At 49.6% G+C, this 17,156-nt stretch overlaps 1 protein-coding gene across 5 annotated transcripts in view; it reads right to left on the bottom strand.

The window, feature by feature from the left end:
- LOC147240121 (thyroid hormone receptor alpha-B) overlaps window positions 1–17,156 on the bottom strand; it is a 103,536-nt gene that overhangs the window by 12,590 nt on the left and 73,790 nt on the right. For 4 of the 5 annotated variants that reach the window (XM_086196283.1, XM_086196282.1, XM_086196286.1 and 1 more), the window contains 2 exons: window positions 7,731–8,118; window positions 804–865 (listed from right to left, as the gene is read on the bottom strand). In XM_086196283.1, coding sequence (XP_086052409.1) covers window positions 804–865; window positions 7,731–7,786 — 118 coding nt within the window. In that variant the 5' untranslated portion in view covers window positions 7,787–8,118. Of the gene's footprint in view, window positions 1–803; window positions 866–7,730; window positions 8,119–11,361; window positions 11,447–17,156 lie in introns of all 5 variants that reach the window. The other variant, XM_086196284.1, reaches the window with a different exon arrangement.

The raw sequence follows: 17,156 nt of genomic DNA, 5'->3' as shown, positions 1-17,156 counted from the left end.
AACTAGCCTGGACCTGAGCTAGCTGATGCTAACACTTTCAATAAGACATTTGCAGAACATTTTTAGAACTTGGATGTAGCTGGGGAGAGAGGATTCTCTCTAGGTTGATTACAAAGTATCGTTTAAAGAACAGTACCAGAGAAAGATGTTAATTGATGCAGTTGTCTGTCAGTTTCCTGTCTGCCGACCAATCAAACCCTGCAACTGATTCAGTCATTCAACTGAAAATTCAAGTCGTATTCCTGAAAAGTGGTTTCAATCTGAACAGTAATCAATTATAGCCTCAAATTTGTTTCATCAGAAGAACTGAACTGTTCACTAATTATACCAACAACATCAACAAGCAATAGCTCGGTTCAATAATTACATTTATATATGATGCACATCTACACTTGATTCGGGAACCTTTAGACAATCACATGCTCATATTTGGGAGGGAAGCGTGTGACAAGCCAGGAGAGATCTACTCTGTACACGCTAAGTCACGCGTGTTATGGACTGGGACTGTTCAGCTCCTGCTTCAGTCTGCACATGCTTCTTTCATCCTGGGGGATTCGGCGCCGTCACTCAGTTTTATGTGCTTCGTCCAACAAGAACGGCGTCTGAACAGAAAGCTTTCGTTTCCTGACGACAGACATCCAGATGTTCTACTTTCTCTAGTTTGAGGTACCAAATCGAGAGCGCAGTGTACGAGGCAGCAAAGAGTCATGGCGCTTTCATCTCTGAGGCACTGACAGCAACTTCCTGTTCAAAAAGACTCCAGAAGATATCGGTGAGAGCTGGACGCTGCTGCCGAAACTCACCAGTCATACTCTTCACTGAACATTGGCTGTTCTTCCTCTTCCTCTTCGGGCCATTGAGCCACCTGAGAGACACAGAGACAGAAATAAGTCATGCTGGTGGTTATGAAGGATGCTGCTCTAGAATGGTGGTCTTCCGTCCAGGTGGACCGGGTCTGGGCCCGGACAGAGAGGACACCCTCCAGAGATCCTGCACTGATGCACTAATATCCCACAAGGTTTTAGGAATCGTGGTGGTCCTTAATCACCACAAGGTAAATGTGCTGGCTTGATGCTAGCACGTAGCCTGCTAACACGTGACAAAACTCTCGTCTCACGTCCAGAAAAACATTCAAAGTCTTCTTAATCATCGCACCAGTCGGAGCGCAGTACTGCCACTTCAAAGTGCTTATTTTTACTTCATGAACACACATCTGGAGGTGTGATATTGGAAACTGAACACAACCACAGGCCTGCAGTGTAAAGAGCAGAAGTAGAAACAGGAACTCTTTCTTCTTCGTTGTCTGCCCTGCTAAACCTGATCCTGGATCAGTTGCCTTAAAAAAAATCCAGTGCAGTGTTTTGGCCTTCAGAATAAAACAAACGGTAATATTATTATCATGGTTCGTTCAGTCTCCCCCCCCCCCCCCCAAAAAAAAAAAAATCAACAGGAGGTCAAGCAATTCCCTTGCTAGCTTGTTAGCGGCTAAGCGAACCTCCCCGTGACACAATGACAGGACTCTCGTGCTCGCTGGTCCACCGCCTCCACGTTTTACGACTCTCCATCATCAGAGCTGATTTGTGATGATCATGTGTGCGTCGACAGTTGACAGACCAAGCTGGACCAGTGGTGGGTGAATGTCTGAGGCACAGACACAAACCTCGGAATAATCAGGTGGAGCAGAGGTGTTAGCAGAGGCGTGGCCAGGCGTCAACGCCGTCAAACTCCTTCTTTCACTTCAGCTGGACACATCAATTCACAATCAATTCACAGACTCACAGACAATCCCTCAAGGGTTGAGCAGATGCTGTGCAGCCCACAGACAAAGATCAGAAATGAGGATACAAATATCAAGGGTTATGAAGTGGTGGGTCTTGTCTCCAGTCTGGGTGAAGGAGCAGGGCCTTGGCTACATCAAGTTGGTCTCCTGACGAGCCACAGGTTCTTCCCCTCCACACCAGCTCTGGGAACCTTATAATTGCCTGTTCAGCTCAAGAGTTCCTCTAATTGAGCCTTGGCGGCCACGATGACGCGCAGGTGCGGTTCGGAGCGTTCAGGAGGCATGAACGGCCTCCATCGCGTGTCCTGATACAACATAATACAGAATCGTTCCTCCAAATGCTGGGAGGGAAAATCATCTTGGCAACAGCGAGGTCACATGGGGAGCTTTTCTTGGACTGAATGACACGGCAGCAGGTGGGGACTCGAGGACTGAGATGTGTCACCGCAGCAGAGGGAGGAGGCGGAGCTCAGGTAGGTATCCGTCTGTCAGCCAGCTGGCTTCAGCTTCATCACCATCATCATCATCATCACCATCAAGCTGCTGGAGGCGACAGCCGTCAGTCTGTCAGCTACGTGACACTTCCATCCTCCCATGCGGCAGCGAGTTGTTAAAGATGGAAACATCAGCGAGCGGGATCAGATCCTCCCACGGCTGCGGCGCTCCAGTGGCGGCGCCCCTTCACTGCTCATGGTTCTCTTCTTTCAACTCAGACTTTTTCCTTCTAAATGGCTTCCATCATGCGACCAAACAAACTCGTCCAGCTTTGCCGTCCAGGACAGACTAATAACAGGATGTTGCAGGCGTTAATGACATAATATCAAGCACTTCATAGTAATACTACAGTTTATTTATATACTGGCGAACTTCACAAGGAAGTTACACAGCAGCGATAAAACCAGCTGATGGAAGAGAATAAACAATCTTACGACCCTGTCATCTAAAAGTAAAACACTCATCTGAGTGTTTGTGGAGCCTGACTGCGAGGGGCGTGGCCACCAACAAGCCTGCCTACTCACTGATGCACCATCAAATGTTTAAGATGAGAGAGATCAGGACACACACACACACACACACACACAACCACTTCCACCTTTGACAGGATACGATTGTAACACAAATCCCTCACACACACAGACACACTGTTACAATCTCACACACTCTTGTGTCTTTGGTGTTAGTGGAGTAAAGTTGTCATCTCAGGACTGTTGTGTTGTGTTCTTGACGCCTCCGAGGCAACGATGGTGGCTGCAGCTGAGCAGCAGATGTTCACTTTTACCACAATGACGCGCACAAATGAACCAAAACAAACGTCGACCACAAACATCGAGACACGACGATGTCAGAGACTTACAGAGCTGACCTGCTGATGCAGCGCCGCCGTAACATATGCATGATGGTAGCGATGGCGTGGAGCTGGTGAGGGTTAGCACGCGCCTCTGACATACATTCCACTCACAAGTCTGAATCACTTCTACACACACACACAACATATACATGTTTAAGCTGCTGAGCAGCAAACACACTGCCTCTCCCTGCTTCCTGCAACTATGACCAACCACTCTTCTCTGATTGGCTCACGGCCACAAATCCTGTCCCTCCCTCGCACTCCTTTGCCACACACACACACACACACACACACACACACACACACACACACACACACACACACACACACACACACACACACACACACAACCCTATCTGCAGATATGCACTTGCTCATTTCCATATGTTCACAAGTTCAATAAAGATAAAGGAAGAACAACCAAATCAATCAGAGTGAATGTTAATGTTCGTCAACTGTGTCAAAATGAAAGTGAATCGCGGCGGTGCTGCAGCGCCGTCCCGCCTCCACACCTGCTCTAACCCTCTGAACCCAGGTCCAGTCTGCAGGTGAGGGAACCAGAGCAGCTCCGTTTGGAGGGTTTTGTTTTGTCATTACACCAGGATGCCATTCGATTCGACGATGAAACAATGACATTCTTGAGTGGCGTGCCTTCCCAGAAAGAATTCCTATAAACCTGCTGCGAGCAGGTTCTGTGATCGTTGTGGGCGTGTCGGAATATCTTAACCACCCCGTGCAGCGCGAGTGTCATTCTGGGCTGCTGAGATCTCACTGATGTCGAAGCAGCAAATATAATTAAATCAGAGCACCGCTGGATGGGAGACGAGCTCTCGGTGATTGAGGTGAACTCTCCAGTGAATCGGCTCGGCTCCTTCCAGCAGGCCACAGATTTATATCCATATCAGAGTGTGAATGAGGCCCCCTGTCCTCGGCGCCACAGAGGCCCATTGTTCAGCCCGCACGCTACAGCTGGGTCTGTCCCGTCCTATACATCCAGCGCTAATGGACACTTTGTTCCCTCGTGTGTCCCAACGCTGTCTGGATTACAGGCAGAGCTGGAGGACGACACAGCCAGCCGCCCGACGCAAGCGAGACGACTCCCTCGTCCAAACCCAGCAGTGGATTCTCAGCACAGGGCAGCAGGAAGACTTGACCACAGCGGGTCACAGCGTCCTCCAGCTGGTCTCCAGGACCATAAAGTCCCCGTTCTACAATGTCTCTTGGTGGTCTTCTAGTACTTCTAGGTTTCAGTCAGTTATTTCAAACCAAAAGCCAGAAAGTGTATTTTTCCCCTTAACTTCTCCATTTATATTATGAAGTGATGCACCATCCCACTTTTGAGTTCCAGGTTTTCAAGGCTTTTCCAGGATCTCCAGAGCCCTTAGTGACAATTCAGGTGAAAATAAATAGAATCTACCCTGGTTGCAGTCTGGAGTCACTGAGAAGTGATGGAGGAGGGAAAACATGGCAGTGAGCTGAAGACTCCTGTTAGTGAGTACTTGAAAGGTGAAGTACACGTTTTGGATGAAGTATCAACTTAATATAGGAAGATCTACAGTGACAACAACCTGCTACGACCAGCTACAACCAGTGAAAACCAGCTACGGCCACTCATGACTTGCGACAACCAGCTACGATCGACTACAACCAGCTACGATCGACTACAACCAGCTACAACTAGCTATGACCAGCTACAACTAGCGACAACCAGCTACAATGAGCGACCACCAGCTACGACTAGCGACAACCAGCTACGACCACTGACAAACACTCATGACTAGCTAGGACCAGCTACAAGTGGCTATGACCAACTACGACCAGTGGCAACCAGCTACGACCGGCTAGGACCAGCTACAACCAGCTACGACAAGTGACAACCAGCTACTACCAGTGACAAACACTCATGACAACCAACAACAAGCTATGACCAGCTTCTACTGCGACAACCAGCTACGACCAGTGACAAACACTTATGACTAGCGATAACCAGCTTTGACCAGCTACAACTGGCTTTGACCAGCTACAACTAGCGACAACCAGCTACGACTTGCGAAAACCAGCTACGACTAGCGACAACCAGCTACGACCAGTGACAAACACTCATGACTAGCAACAACTAGCTATGACCAGCTACAACTAGTGACAATCAGCTACGACCAGTGACAAACACTCATGACAAGTTACGACCAGCTACAAGTGGCTATGACCAACTACGACTAGTGGCAACCAGCTACGACCGGCTAGGACCAGCTACAACTGGCTATGACCAACTACGACTAGTGGCAACCAGCTACGATCGACTACAACCAGCTACAACTAGCTATGACCAGCTACAACTAGCGACAACCAGCTACAACGAGCGACCACCAGCTACAACGAGCAACCACCAGCTACAACGAGCGACCACCAGCTACGACTAGCGACAACCAGCTACGACAAGTGACAAACACTCACGACAACCAGCTACGACCACTGACAAACACTCATGACTAGCTAGGACCAGCTACAAGTGGCTATGACCAACTACGACCAGTGGCAACCAGCTACGACCGGCTAGGACCAGCTACAACCAGCTACGACAAGTGACAACCAGCTACTACCAGTGACAAACACTCATGACAACCAACAACAAGCTATGACCAGCTTCTACTGCGACAACCAGCTACGACCAGTGACAAACACTTATGACTAGCGACAACCAGCTTTGACCAGCTACAACTGGCTTTGACCAGCTACAACTAGCGACAACCAGCTACGACTTGCGAAAACCAGCTATGACGAGCGACAACCAGCTACGACCAGTGACAAACACTCAAGACTAGCAACAACTAGCTATGACCAGCTACAACTAGTGACAATCAGCTACGACCAGTGACAAACACTCATGACTAGCTACGACCAGCTACAAGTGGCTATGACCAACTACGACTAGTGGCAACCAGCTACGACCGGCTAGGACCAGCTACAACTGGCTATGACCAGCTACGACTAGTGACAACCATCTATGACTCGCGACAACGGCTACGACTTGCGACAGCCGGCTACGACTAGTGACAGCCGGCTACAACTTGCGACAACCGGCTACGACTTGCGACAACCAGCTACGACTAGTGACAAACACTCACGACAACCAGCTACGACCACTGACAAACACTCATGACTAGCTAGGACCAGCTACAAGTGGCTATGACCAACTACGACCAGTGGCAACCAGCTACGACCGGCTAGGACCAGCTACAACCAGCTACGACAAGTGACAACCAGCTACTACCAGTGACAAACACTCATGACAACCAACAACAAGCTATGACCAGCTTCTACTGCGACAACCAGCTACGACCAGTGACAAACACTTATGACTAGCGACAACCAGCTTTGACCAGCTACTACTGGCTTTGACCAGCTACAACTAGCGACAACCAGCTACGACTTGCGAAAACCAGCTATGACTAGCGACAACCAGCTACGACCAGTGACAAACACTCATGACTAGCAACAACTAGCTATGACCAGCTACAACTAGTGACAATCAGCTACGACCAGTGACAAACACTCATGACTAGCTAAGACCAGCTACAAGTGGCTATGACCAACTACGACTAGTGGCAACCAGCTACGACGGGCTAGGACCAGCTACAACTGGCTATGACCAGCTACGACTAGTGACAACCATTTATGACTCGCGACAACGGCTACGATTTGCGACAGCCGGCTACGACTTGCGACAGCCGGCTACGACTTGCGACAACCGGCTACGACTTGCGACAACCAGCTACGACTAGCGACAACCAGCTACGACTAGTGACAACCAGCTTCTACTCGCGACAGCCAGCTACGACTAGTGACAAATGGCTATGACCAGCAACGACTAGCTTCTGGTCTTAACCATAAATGCTTCCTTCATTGAGGAACTCATTGGTTACTCTCTAATTTCTGACGGTGGTTGGAGAGGAGGAGGTCCAACTCTTCAGCTGGCACCTCAGCCAGTTCTGGTCCTCACCACAAATGAACCAGAGTTCCATTCAACCCACTGAACCACGCAGCGCATATCCAGGTGAGCATGTGGACCCACCTGAAGGCCAATAGCTACACATTCCTCTCCTTCAACACCTGGAATGTCATATAAAGATCCAACTGATGTTCCAGGTGAGAACAAATCTGATCAAACATCAGCCTGAACCCTGAGCTGCACCGGGACGCCAGCTCCACTTCACTATTATCTTTTCATTCATGGGGCTTCTGTGTTTATGTGTTCGCAGGCAGGCTGGACCCGACCAGCTCCAGCGGACCGAGTGTGACATGCTGGAAGAGAGACCGCCGTGCTCTTTAGCTTGTCTGGAAAAACTGATGTAGAGAAGACTTGGACACCAGAGGAGACAGAGACCCTGTCCTCACAAGACCTCCTCAACACCATCTGACAGAACGGCGTGTCTGTTTATGCTCAGGAATCCTGTCGGGGTCATGAGTTCACGCCAGGGGAGATGGGGAAATGGGCTTAAAAGCAGACAGAGCGCGTGTGAAGCGTTTCGTCGGATTCCTGAGACGTTCTCCAGGCCGACAGGAAACAGTGATTGGAAAACACTAAAAAGGGGGAAGACTCACCGTTTCTCTTCTCCCTCGGATGGGTTAGGGTCTTGCTCCTTGGGCATGTGTTCCATTCACCTTAATTCCATCCAGCAGCCAATCATGAGAGACTGAGGCAAGCCCCACCCTCGGATGTCCACTTGTCATTCGCCGGTTCGGAGGGGTCAGTCAGTGAGACATGACAGGGTCCGGTCCCCGGGATCCTGGGCAGGGGGTGTCCAGAGGGAAGGGACCCCCCCCTGAGGACGGAGCTGTCTGACAACTCTAGGATGTGGGGGATGCTTGAGGAGGGGCGGGGGTGAATGGGCCGGCCCTGAGGCCGGAGGGGAGGGGGGGGGGGAGGGGGAGGGGGAGGGGGGCAGCGAGGGTGGGTCTCAGATGTACGGAGGGTGAGCGGAGATCCACACTAGAAGACAAGAACACAAGAGAACAATCAGACATTCAAATGTTCTCCATTTTTTGTCAAAATCTCTGACATTTAATAAATCAACAGATGTCTGGAGCCTCACGGGGTCCCTAACCCTCAGCTACACGTGTGGATTTGCACTGCTCTGCATTTCCATGTTGTTTCCTGCTCATGCGCCGGCGTGTGACTCGTCTCACAGTAACAAGGTTGAGGTGTCTGAGGTCACCGAGTACATGTGAAGCACACGCTTCTCTCTAGCACATATATGTGCTCACGCTGAACACAAGCTCCCCTAAATGCTCCACCACATGTTCTGCTGTCAGCTCAGTCGGGTCTCACATTCCATCTGACATCACGAGGCAGCCTTTTCCTCCTGCGGCGCCTGTGACGGGACGGCTGAGGCATTGACCCGGAGGTCGCAGCAGAACCTCCGTCACCTCCGTCCGCTGCAGCTGGATGGTTCTTGGAAGCTGTTTACTAGATGTCACCTCTTCTGAGGGGTTAAGTAGCTTTACAATGAGCGGCTGAGTGGTCGGGGGTCCTGAGCCGTCAGCCCCCGCCTCCCTGAACGCTCGTCCAAGGGAGGCTTTATTTTTTTCCTAATCTTACCCTGCTTTAATGCCTTTCTAATCCAGAACAGAGGGATAGAGAGCAGGAGAACGTCTTTCAACGTGACTGATATTATTATTGTTGCTTTTACTGCTAATAGAGAGATTAAACACCACCCTCTTCATCACCTACGGGAGGAGGAAGCATTCACACTCATCCTCAGGGGGGTAGAGAGGATGCTGTCATCAATGACTCATGCTGGCACACAGCGATGTCAGCGCACAGTTCCCACATCGCTCTGTCTGATCCTGGATCAGTTACTGATCAGCTACCAACAAAACCACCTCCAGTGCCGTGATCTGGCCTTCATAATAAAAGTGGCACTAGATCATTATTAATATTGTTATGCTTTAGTCTGAGCTGCTTTTAGTCTTACTCTGAAAAGGTCTGGCAGGAAGTAGTGAATCTGTTGCTAGGTTGTTAGCAGGCCTGACACCTCTGTGCCCACGAAGCGAGATCAATAAGCTGTTTGATTTTCAGGTTTCACAGTAACATTCATTCATGCTCCCTAGAACATGAAGAAGCTCATGCATCTTTAAACCAGCAGACGTGTCAAAAATGTCTTTGACATGTTGACACGCTAAGACCTCGTTCACACCACACACAGACAGGAAATAGTTCATGTTTGAAGATGATTCTTTCGTTGCCACGGAAGAGCCCGTCAGAGTTGGCGCCATGATGATTCTAGACATGTGACCAGTATCAGCTCCGACACGTTCAGGTAGACAGCAGGAGCATGTGAAGGACCCTGTCTCCACCTGAGCAGGTGTAGCGCCCATGATGGCACCCCTCACTTGACAGTCCATCACAGCCTCGCCTGACATGTTGACAACATAGTCATGTGTCCTTGGTTCAGGCATGATTCAGACAAGACACCTGAGGTCACATCACCTGAGGTCACATGACCAGACAAGTGGCTGGGGAAAGGTTCGATTTCACACAAGACAAACATGAGACCTGGACGGCACCACCATCTTTGATTGGGTTTGAAATCAAATCTCACACATACACACACACGCTCACTCCATTCATGGCTGTGACTCGGTCAGGCAGAGTTGAAAGCGTTTGTCCCCCCTCCCCCCACAAGGGGAACAGCAGCGGCGCTGGTGATGCAATGACATCAGCCCCGGCGCTAATGCTCTCTATCAGATCAACTGCTGTTACCAGAGGCCCTCGCTGCGGCGCTGCCGCTTGTTTTGTGACACAAACAAACAGTTGTTGATGTAACTGGACAGAGGGCACTGAGGAGAGAAGAGTCCTTTGTCCTTAACTCTGTGTGTGTGTGTGTGTGTGTGTGGTCATGGAGACTCACACTGCGGCGAGAACCACCACAGAAGCGTTTAAAGCACTTTGCCAAGTGTTTCTCTGTCTGTGGACAGATTTGTCACTATGATACCGTCCCACTAGTTCACCATGAAGTCGCTGTACTCCAGCTGAAGTGAGAACGCCTGCGGTCAACACGCCCGCTGATGTCACTACACGAGGAACATTCGAAGACGATGAGCGACTGTCAAACAAAGTCAAACATAAAATCACAGAATTCCAATTTAAAGTAGAAAGTACTGATCCACGTTGCTGGTTTTGTTCCTGTGTCTCTCTTTAATGTACCTCAATAAATCACTATCAGAGGGGCTCACATGACCATTCAAGGTGGCACCGCGTCCACCTCCCGGCCAGCAGGTGGCTCCCTCCCTCCTGCACTACTTGAGTCTCCTGGTTACCAGGTGGACTCAGGGGTGGAATCACAGTAAGAAGACAGACAAGTCATGTGGTCCATCCAGTCACCATGGTGATGATGTCACACACTACAATAACAATATGAACCAGTGAAAGGCCAAAGTTGCTAACTTGAGCTTTTGCTATTGTTCTTTAGCAACCGTTAGCTTAGCTGTCCATCAGGAAGTGGCCCCCTCAGCAAGGCTGTCCAGCCCTTCTGGTCCTCCAGCTCAGACCAGTGTAGACCTGCTGAACCAGTACTGACCCTCATTGGTCCCACAGTATTTGAGACGCTAACAGAACGAAGCATCGCGTTTCTCCGACATTTCTCTGCTTAATCTGCACCTGCAGCTCCTGAGCTCCTGGTCGTTGACACACCTGGTACACCTGACACCAGCCTGCTGGCGCTGCTGGCCCAGAGACCCTCAACCGCTTGGCGTCTAGATATTAGCAACATTTGGACCCAATAACATTTCATAAAATCATTATTTCAACAACATAAGAATTTTCAGGTAAATCTAGACTTTGATTCAGCGACACTCTAAAAGTTATACAGATGTTTTTTTACTAATTATTTATTGTCTCCTGCATCTCTGAGGGAAATAACCCTCCAACGTACAGAATATTAAGAAAAGTTAGGAAAGTTCTTCTTTCATTCTAGAGGGTGAGCCCTTGATACGTCCTGCTCACTCTGATCTTCTGGAATGAGGTCATGGTCTGTAGCGACAGTAAGACCCAATCGGCCATCACGCACGATCAATGGGGCAGATAATTGGTTACAACTGGACACGAGCCCCCCCCCATCCAACCCAAAATTATCCCAATTACACGCCGTGAGGAGCTGTCACAACAGGGCGAGCGTTCAACATAACGCTGCTTTAATGTGTTGACAAAAGCCACAATAGTGAGAGAAGGTACCAGCGCAGAGCTCAGCAGGTGCCGCCGCCATCCTCCGCCGCCAAGGGCAGGACGGGAGAAACCGAAAGCTTGAGTGGAGGAAGAGCTAAGACAAGGAAGGAAACAGAAAGAGTGAACAAAAGTTAAACTAATATAATATAGTAGGAAGGTTCTGGTGGGGGGGGGGTAGATGAAAGGTAGAACAGTCTTGATGCAGGACATTTTTGGCCTGAAGACAAAATCAACCCACTTATCTGAGTTAGAAGACCAACAACAGGAAGAGAGGAGGGCGTGTCAGGCCGAGGTCACGAGGCTGCGCATGAGCTCAGATACAGACAGAATCAAACACACGGCACTTAACCGGCCATGGATACGGTGCTCGTGGCTGCTGGCCCTGACCAGGCCAAAGAAAGAGCTGCAGTGACACTGGGGTCCTGTGAAGCCTCTGGGATTAAACTGGGAACCAGAGACTGATGGAAAACCAAAGGATCAATTATCCTCGTATCAGATCAGATTAATTAATCCAGTTTTTTGATCTGATTACAGATAAAGTACCTGTAAAACGCTCTGATGATTATGCTTCCAAGCACGCCTCCAAAGTGGTGTTGCTATGAATTTTGAAGCCAATATCTGAGTCGTCCCCCCACAGGTACGCTGCTTCTCCTGCTGTTGTCCAGGCATGGCCATGCACGCCATGAGTGGACAACTCTGGACGCCCTTGAGGGGATTTCTTCAAACGCGGCTCCAACATCTACTGGGACTCAAAGATGAAATAAAACGATTTGGAGAGGCGACTTTCATCCGTGCGGCAACTCGAGCGGGTCGCTACTGAACGAGGCCTCGTCGCGTTTTATGATGAAGTAACAAATAAGGTGCACCGGTCGAAGTCTAACTATCAGTCTCGGCCCCAACTCAATTAGTTAACCCCAGAGTTAATACCCCTCGCAGAGGGCCATCAGGGACCCTCATCATCAGTATTTTGATGGGCACATGATGTTCTGATTGGCTGGAGCAGCAGCGCTGGGCGGGCTGCAGCCTTTATAGTCCAGAAGAGACTCAGATGCAGCTAAGATTCAGCAGCAATGAAGCAAGACGCTGAAATCACTGCACATAACTGGAATTACCTCAGATGTTCTCGTACAGTATCACACACACACACACACACACACACACACACACACACACACACACACACACACCATGATCACATGTCCCAGCCACATGCACCTTGCGCGTCTTCCCACCAGTTTTACAGACCAATTTTAATTGGGCCTGTGAAAACTGGCATTTCCCCTCAAGCGTGGTTCACCTTTAATTGCGAGCTCTGAAAAGCAGAATGCTTCAAAGCAGCAGCAGCGAGCGCATGTTGATGTCTAGAGAAGCTATGAATTAATTAAACATGACCTACTCTCCTTCTCCTTTGTTGGAGGCCAAAGAGATCGATGTCCCTCTGTTCTTCAGAGAGAGGAGAAAGAGAAGAGGCGGATGACTTTTTTAGTTCAAAGCAGGCCAGAGTGAAATGCAGATCTTTACCAGGAAGAAATCGTTACGCTCAAGGATCTTCGGCTTGTGTTCCAGTACCAAAACCTCTGAAATTATGAGTACACATGCTTCACATCCAGGAAGCCCAGCTTGTTGTGTTGATGGGCATGAAAATGAAGAACTCAACACATTAATTAGCTTGTTTCCTAGCGTGAGCACCATTCAAAAGGTAACAACGTTTAAATGTCAAAGTCACACATGTGTGAAGGTAACAAGCAGCAGCTTGACTCTGTATGCTAGCATGGTGCAGCTCACATTAGCACCGGTCAATATGAACCTGAAACACACTCTCATGTCGATGATGGATCAGCAATAAAACCAATCGGGTCTGAGGCACCCAACCTGCTAGAGGGTCCTAGAACACAGCCAGGGTCCAAGGTACAACAGAGCAGCCCCTTTGGCTTTTGGTGGAGGGAACCACTGACATGCTGTTGGACTACAAAATACCTCCACCCTGAGGCGCTTACTTCCTGTCAGCGTCCATTACATCCCATTGGCCCCAGAAATCATGTGTCTGTCAGGTGGTCCAATAAAGCACTGCTGCTTTGATTTTGAGGCAAGGTCACTGCTCTGGAACTGATCCAGGATCAAGTCTGAGCAGAAGGAGAAAAAGAAGAGAACGCATTGAAGGTCGGATGCTTTGGTCGACACATTGTCGCACCCATCGTTACTGACAGCTGCTCGGACTTAAAACTGAGCAGGAAAAAGGCTGAACTGGTCTCGTGTTTTCACCTCACCAGTTAACCCGCTTCCCTTGTTTGCTATGCTAACTGTCCTGGAGCTTCCTGTGTATTCCTAAACAGCAAATCCCTCAGAGCTGGAATCAGAACGTCGTGTCTCGGCCGCTAACTGCATGGCTCTTACTCTGTTTGCATGTACAGCATGTGTGTTGTCTGCAGCAGTCCAGGACACGGAGGACGTCCAGGGTGGACCAGTTGAGGAGAGGCTATGTGAGGGCCCACGTGGCAGGACCCTGGGGTTGCTTCTGTCACTGCTGCTCTCTCTCCTTCCCACAGCCTCTGATGGAGTCCTCATCAGCTTGATATTCTGCAGCGGTAGGGAGCACTGTGTATCTTTGGCTTTGCTACAGAAAGAACATTCCTTTTCTCATAATTTATTTTGTTCATGGGAGATGAGAAATAGTATTTTCTCTTCTTTTAAGGAACCCGCTTTTATTTTAAAACCAAATTGAGAAATTGTGATGAGTGATGTTTATGAAAGATGTAAATCTTTCCTCACTCATCGTGAGCGGAGGAGGAGCTACAAGGGCTGTACCGGAGGAACGGAGCCTCTGGCTCAGCTGCAGGATTAAGAGAACGAGGACTTTCAGGGAAAGTCTCTTATTATCCATCATCCTCAGAAACCAGACCAGAAGATTGAGCCTCTCCTCTTGGGAGCTGAGACCCACGCTTGTTAGCTTAGCACAACGAATGGTAGTGGGTGGGGGGTGTTAGCATCAGCTTTCTCAGGTTCAGTTTGTTGGTGTGTCCAGCTGTAACCCTCCTCAGAGGACGGTCTGCACATTCTGTTTCTGAGGATGATGCTAATGATGCTAGGTCAGAACTACCGTGGCAGCTGTGCGTCTTTAGCTCAGTAGCATGTCAGAGCTACTGAGCTACATCCACAAGCCTTTAGAGCCCCTGGAGCGAGGACAGGAAAGCTAGCACAGAAGATGCTAGTTGAAGATGTGGAGACACACGCAGCTGGTGAACAGTTGGTCACTCAGAGAGGAGATGACATTCACAACTCCCCAGAATTACACTTCAGAAACCCCGGCTGGGTCAAAGGTCACATGCCAGCCATCATCACCGATGACACTGACCAGCAGGCATCAACATAAAGCACTTGTTGAATGCAGACAGACACACAAAGACATAACCTGCTTGGCGGACAGAGGAAGACATCTGCAGAGTTTGGCCGGTTCTGCACCGACGCTGCCAGCGTTTCGTCGTCTCTCAGCACCGCCACGTTAATGACAAACATCCACACAGCAGATGTGTCGGGTCCCAGGTGTCTTATTCTTTCATGGCACCATCTTCCTGAGGCTTCCTCACTTAATAAACACATCATTTAGCTCAACATGGCAGAGAGTGGTTTAATTACATGTTCAGAAGGCCCTGGAGACGTCTGACGGCTCCCTCTCTATTGGGCCGAATGACTTGGCTCAGTAGGAGCCTTGACAACAGTTCTGCCCAAATTCCTTCATGCTCGGTGCCATGGCAACCAAGCCTTCGACATGAAATGTGTGTAAAATGTCATGATGATTAGCACGCACATTCTGGAGCCAAAAACATCTTATGTGCAGTCTTCGTGACCTTTGGCCTTTTAGTTCCGACCACCACAACCATCATCATTGAGGGAAAGTAGATGTTGGAGCCAAATCTGAAGATCTCCCTCCAGGTGACTGACAATCTGGAAACAGACTGATAAAGAGACACAAAAAGCCGAAAAATGATGACATTTGAGATCTGGGTCAAAGGTCACAGGCACCATGACATCCTGCTCTTCCTCCACAGCCGTTATGACTGGCCTCCTACTAGTAACTGGAGTGTTTGGAGGGATCATGTGGAGGCAGTGGGAAAGCACCCAAGGACGTGGTGTGACGGGCGCAGCACTCACGGAGAGTAAACATTAAATGGTACATTCTGTCTGCTGAGGCCAAACCAGGCGACGTATACTTGTGCAGGACTGTGCACGTGAAGCAGTGCACGTCTGCTTATAGTGGTGAGCTGAAGTGCATGAACAAACACAGTCAGAGGGTCAAGTCTAATGCACTCTTCAGTGAACAAAAATGGAAAAAAAGGAAAACAGTTTGTTCTTTCCCTCTCGTTCTCGTCTCGGCTCCTCCGACCAAGGACAAGCCGCTGCTGCCAAGAATGTGACTGTGTTTGGAAAACAAATCCAGTTCACTTCTCTTTCTCCTCCTCCTCCTCCTCCTCTCTCCACTTGCAATTTTGCTTTTTTCATCCTTAAGGGGGGCTTGAGAGCCACTGCCAGCACCAGAGCATTTTTGGAGGGATCAATCTTTCTGCAGACCACTGCGGTGCGTTCCTGTATTTCTCAACCTCAGCTGACCCCTCCTCCCCCCTCCCCTCCCTCCCTCGGCTCTCCCTCCGCCAGAGGAGCAGCCATGCAACTACAACAGATGGACGTCGAATGTATGTGTTCTCTCCTCAATTGTTTTCCTGGAGGCGTCCTCGTCCCCGCACGTGCTGATGTCTTCAAAGCAACTGGAAACAATTATGACGCCGGCGCCGTGATGAGCTGACATTTCTACCATCTTTGGTGTTTGTTTTTGAGGTAAAACTGTTTCTGGGTTCAATCCAGCCCTGACATGTAGGGAGCAATAAAAATGGCAGCAAAACCTTCTGTTGTATTAATCTGGAACCACCCTGAGAAAGATTTATCATTGCACACACACACACACACACACACACACACACACACACACACACACACACACACACACACACACACACACACACACACACACACACGTTGGCTGTGACTGCAAAGGTAGCATTGTCCAACTGTGCCAGCAGTAATCTGGGTAATCGCTCAGCTCTCCCTTGCTGCCTGTGCACAGATACCGTTGCCATGCCAACAGCCTGGGGAGGACATTGTCTTAACTCCCCAGAGGCCAAAACAAGGACCTTCAGGAATATGAGAACTAATAAATGTAACTTCCCAGTGACATATTTATAGCAGCAGCTACGATGTCAACACTGATGGACGCATATTAACCTTCTATTTTTCGACTGATGCAGCAGTCGTTATTTAATGGGCGGGACCATGGTTTGTTCTGACTGTCATCTTAAAGTAGCGCACCAGGGGTCGAATGTATTTTAGTAGTCCAACAGGAAGTGATCGTGTCAGGGACGAGGCGTGGCTGTAGTCCAACAGGAAGTGATCGTGTCAGGGACGAGGCGTGGCTGTAGCCCAACAGGAAGTGATCGTGTCAGGGACGAGGCGCGGCTGTAGTCCAACAGGAAGTGATCGTGTCAGGGACGAGGCGTGGCTGTAGTCCAACAGGAAGTGATCGTGTCAGGGACGAGGCGTGGCTGTAGCCCAACAGGAAGTGATCGTGTCAGGGACGAGGCGCGGCTGTAGTCCAACAGGAAGTGATCGTGTCAGGGACGAGGCGTGGCTGTAGTCCAACAGGAAGTGATCGTGTCAGGGACGAGGCGTGGCTGTAGTCCAACAGGAAGTGATCGTGTCAGGGACGAGGCGTGGCTGTAGTCCAACAGGAAGTGATCGTGTCAGGGACGAGGCGT

The sequence above is a fragment of the Aulostomus chinensis genome, chromosome 23, assembly GCF_037954235.1.
Source record: "Aulostomus chinensis isolate RoL2024-O1b breed Wild chromosome 23, RoL_Achi_v1.0, whole genome shotgun sequence".
In the NCBI taxonomy this organism is placed as follows: Eukaryota; Metazoa; Chordata; class Actinopteri; order Syngnathiformes; family Aulostomidae; genus Aulostomus; species Aulostomus chinensis.
Note: the sequence above shows the minus strand (reverse complement) of the source record. Positions and strands in the feature narration are given on the sequence as shown.